The following is a 5,000-nucleotide window of genomic DNA, read 5'->3' on the forward strand; positions in this document are numbered from 1 at the left end:
CCTCAGATGGCAGAAGTCGGGAGGGGCCGGGCCCCAAAGAGACGCCTGCCAATTAGAAAGCAGTTAAAAGGGGAATGAGAAATGGAGGGAGAGAGCGCTGAAGAGAGAGGGTGGGAACATGAGGGGAGCACAGCATGGGACATTTCAAGAATTCGTATTCTTCTTTGTGTTCATCGCTGTCTACGTTTCAAAGCCGGTCATGGAGTTCATATTTATACGTGTGTGTATACAATTTTTATATTGATAATTGGATTGATTTCACAGGAGGACACACAGCGTCCATGAGGTCTGAGTTTCATAAAAGCCCTCATCCTTTAAATATATACTTCCTGCCTGTACGGATTTCAAATGGACACATAGCTACACACACTAAATGAAATATGACCTCGGAATTATTACATAATTAAATTTCCACTAAAATCGTACAAAGGAAATATAAAGATAGTATGAGTGTTTGCATCTGAAATGGTAGCCCACCACCCCGGGCCACCCCCTCTACTCACCACCTGTAATTCGGCCCCACTGGAAACCCAAAATGAATTAGGCCAAGACAGGAACCATGGACAATCAACAGGATGCACAAAGTACTGCATTAGCAGCTGAACTTCCTCTGAACTGCTCTCTCCCTCTTTTTTTGGTCTGTCACTGTCTCTCTCTGTCTGTGTCTCTGCCTCTCTCTCTGTCTCGCTCCCGGTCTCCCTCTCGGTCTCTCCCTCTCTCTCTCTCTTCTCTTTCTCTTCCTGTAGCACCCTCTCCGGTGACAGTGATCCGGAAAGAGAGCACATCTCGGAACAGCATCTCCCTTTCATGGCTGGAGCCAGAGAGGCCCAACGGAATCATCCTGGATTACGAGGTCAAGTATTACGAGAAGGTGAGTGTGTGCCCGCAAGAAAACAACATCCCTTGGGTTGTTTCAAGGCAGCCACTTGGCACACCAGCGCCCTCTCTGGCAAGAGGGTGTAGCGGGCACCACAGAGCATAAGCATCTTGTGTCGATTAGTGTTATACTATTTGGCACAAGGGGGACATTGCTATAGAACCCCCATTAGACGCAGCATTTGGGAGACATATTTGCCCTTTATTTTGTTCAAACTCATTCAAAAACTCATTCAAACGTGCCTGAACAACTTACAAACTATATATATCATCTTATTTGAACAAGTTACTATCTCATACTATCCCGCCTGAACGATTTCACGTCATTGAATGTGATATTTTTGGGCTATTGTTTGTGTTACCATGTTGGGAACTCGTTAATACCGAAGTCCAAAAGAAAATCCCCATGTGAGACACAGACAATTACGTCACATCAATGTAGCTCGAATCCCAGACACAGGTGATTCCTCTCCAAATCGATAAAAAAATACATAAAATCCTCTATGAGAGACAGAGAGTGCACAGAGGTGAGATTGCTTTCGACAACAGCAAGCACTGACCAAAATTAATTAGAGAGCTTGATTCCCTGGGTTGAATGCTTCATGAGTGGATTCCTTTTATTCAATAGGCATTTTCAAACATAAATTTTGATAAAAAAGTGAAAACATACAGCGTAAACTAACATCATGGCCGCTTAAAGGCACTGTTGGTGCCAGCTAGCACAGGCAGTGACCGAACGGAAACAATGGTGACTTTGTCACAACCAGATGTAGCAATGTTGCAACTTGACTGGTACTTCTGCAACTAATCTGTGCCTCGTCTGTGCCAATGCCTCTCATATCCTTTGGTCTTCAATAAACCTCAACACTATTGTTGAGGAAAGTAAAAAAAAAAGCATATTTTTCTCATGGATACATATTAAAAATAATGCCCTGCTCTAAACTCAACGCCCTTCATTTTCATTATCCTCTACTATATTCACCTCACTTCTTCTGATTTATTTTGACGTTTTCACATCTCACTCTTCCTCCCATCTCTCTCTCTCTCTCTCTCTCTCTTTATGTCTCTCCCTCTGGGCTCATACAATGGAGACACGTTTCATTTATAGCTGACACTAAACATGTCTTGATGTTTCTCTTTGTTTGTAAAATTAGTGCCGAACTAACAGCATCGCCTTTCACACACTCATGGCCACGAGGGGTCAAAGGCTACACTCTACACGCTAATTCCAAGTTGAAATTAGTCACAGAGTTTGATCATTGCAGTGTTTTTTTCACAATCCCGGTCAGAGAGCTTTTTTATGTGTGTGTGCCACAAACCCCAGTAACTCTAAATAACACTGGAAGACTTTAATGACCTTGATTAATAGACGGAAACTCCCTCCTCTGTGCCGGGGTCCAAGCTCAGCTCCCCTCCTCTGTGTTTGAATAAGAGAGCGTGTAAATTCTCTACTGGCTGACCTGGGTCAGGATTTGCTGTGGGTCTCAATTCATATTTTGTCTTCGTTAGACGACGGCGTTCGGACAAGAGCAGAAAAAAAGGCCACAGCTAGACACAGACGCCGAGAGTGCATAGGGGTGTGAAAACGAGGGGCTCGGCTTGCTCATCTCTGCTTGGATCGCGTATAGGATTACACCAAATAGGAATATGTGTGAAAAATAAAGCAAAAAATCCTCTGGGTCCTCATTCATCCAAAGAGATCCCGAGGGAATCCTAAGGGGGGCCTCCCGGAATTCGTCTGCACAAATGCCCCCCCTCGCAAAATGCTCTACGATTGTAGAAACTAAATCCCATAAGGACCGTTGACACCGGCAGACCCCGGGTGACGGAACAGAAGGCCAGAGATCCTGACACTCATGATAGAAAAGATGGATTTGAATGAAGGGAAGTTTACAATGCTGACCCCCCCACCCCCCCAGCTTATCAGTCTGTATCCGCTGTGTGTTTGTAGATTCCGTCTGTCTCTGTTGACACTGTCTCAAAACACTGATTCCTACAGGGTTGCCACGGAGGCAGCTATGGCAACATAACAGCCGCTTGCTTACGGCTTCTCAGGGCAGGCCGCACCTTTCGGATCACTGATGTCGCAGGCAGCCGTGGCTAAGCCAATGTGAATGTGGCTGCTTAGCTGCTTATGTAGTGAGCTGGAGAAAGTATGCATATCTGTAAGTAGCTATTCAGGCCCTGCATGCTAAGTGATAGAGCGTGTTGGTTCCAGTGGCAGTCCTGAACCACGTCCAGGATTGGTGGTACACTCTCTATGGGGCATTTTCTCTTACAGCAAAGAGCTTTTAGTCGTTGATATCATAGTGAAGCCTCTTCTTGACGTTAAAGACCGGCTACAGGGCATCGCGTTGCAGATGTGGTGCACTTTTGTTTCCAAATGCACGCTGTGAAAATATAATTTGTGGGGAAAGCTTTGCTGATTGTGTTTGCATGTTTTATCATTACAATCTAGTGAGCCGGGAGGAACTTTGAAATGCACTGTAATTTAAACTGTTTATTTATGCCTCGTTCTTACACAGAAAATGCCAGTGAAAGTGCCTTCTGTACTGACTTTCACTGCCCTTGTATATCCTGTGTGTGTGTGTGTGTGTGTGTGTGTGTGTGTGTGTGTGTGTGTGTGTGTGTGTGTGTGTGTGTGTGTGTGTGTGTGCGTGCGTGCCTGCGTGCGTGCGTGTGTGCGTGCGCGTGTGTGTGTGGGTGTGTGTGGTACATGCATGTGTGTTTTTGAATAGGCTGTAATCTGAGCCAGCTCTGTTTAGATTGACAGAGCACAACGTTCCATGAAGACTATATTCAATTCCAACATTGGGTGCCAGCGACAAACACACGCATGCATTCACAGGAACACACATTAATACACACGCAGACACAAACACATCCTGTCATAAAGTGTTTATGACAAAATCAAACGCCCTGTGAGGGGACACTATATAAAGTTACAAATGGACAAGAAGAGATTAAGAGAGTGTTACTAGCAAATGCACAGCATAATACAGGGTCATTCTGGAAAATGAAACTATTGAGACTCTGACAACGAATGTCAAATAGGAAATAAAATCGAAACACAATTATCTCCATACAAAATCAAAAATATTATATAAACATAGAAAAAAAATTGCTCTATATATACATATATATTTATGTATAGATGTCATTGTCTTTTTATAAGTATTTGTATTATGTTGAAAATCTGCTTCGTTCCCACTTCCTAAATATTATATATATATATATTTATCAATGGATCAAATTACTATCCAGTTCCTTGCGATTTAACTTGAAAGAGGAACAAAGGCGATTTCAGAATGGGAGTTCCATCTGTTACAAGCTTTTGCATTGTCTTTGCACACATATTTGGTTTTGTTGGAATGTGATTTATCTTCTCATTATTTAGCCGATTTGATTAGTAGGAAAGGAAGTTTGTGTTTATTCTGTCAAATTTAATGGTTGTCTCCTTATGACGCTCATCTGGTAACGCTCAACATTTATGGAGCAGACCAGCATACCACTTTAACCTCTCATGTACACACACTTACACACAGACTCACACACACCCACGCATACACCAGAATAGCTAACAATTGCTCTAGCTGTTGCTCTAGCTTTCACTCTAAAACAAATAAAAAATAGCACGAGCAACTTCGTATGTTCGACCATATTTCAAGCAATTATCTTCATCAGGAGCAAGTCCTTCAGCGAGCCACAACACAATTAAGAATCTTTGAATCCTTGGGACGCGACGCCCATGCCGAGATGCCACTTAATGGACTACAGCTCTGGTCCGTCGCTCCTTCATCTCCGACATGGACTGACCATAACCAACTGTATCGCCCGCCATGTCGAATCGACTGCAAATCAATAGCAGAGAAAGATGAAACGCACAAAGCTGAGGAGACTTCAGAGAGTGTTGACTTCATGTACAATGTTGTACAGTATCATTCATGGTCCTTGTAGGGGTGTGCGTTGACTTGAGCGCATGCGAGCTGGATTGTTTCTGTTTGTTTGGCTTTGACTTTCCAGCTGTGTTTTGCCTTTCACATGGAAGACTCTAGCATGTTACCATGTATCAGTGCCTAACATGTATCAGGGTGACTGACATTTGTCACGACCAGAATAAAATC

General features: G+C 43.5%; 1 protein-coding gene across 3 annotated transcripts in view; it reads left to right on the forward strand.

The window, feature by feature from the left end:
• epha3 (eph receptor A3) overlaps nt 1–5,000 on the forward strand; it is a 75,549-nt gene that overhangs the window by 43,382 nt on the left and 27,167 nt on the right. For all 3 annotated transcript variants that reach the window (XM_060039276.1, XM_060039277.1, XM_060039275.1), the window contains exon 7: nt 747–871. In XM_060039276.1, coding sequence (XP_059895259.1) covers nt 747–871 — 125 coding nt within the window. The remainder of the gene's footprint in view (nt 1–746; nt 872–5,000) is intronic.

This window comes from Gadus macrocephalus, chromosome 20, assembly GCF_031168955.1.
Source record: "Gadus macrocephalus chromosome 20, ASM3116895v1".
NCBI lineage: Eukaryota > Metazoa > Chordata > Actinopteri > Gadiformes > Gadidae > Gadus > Gadus macrocephalus.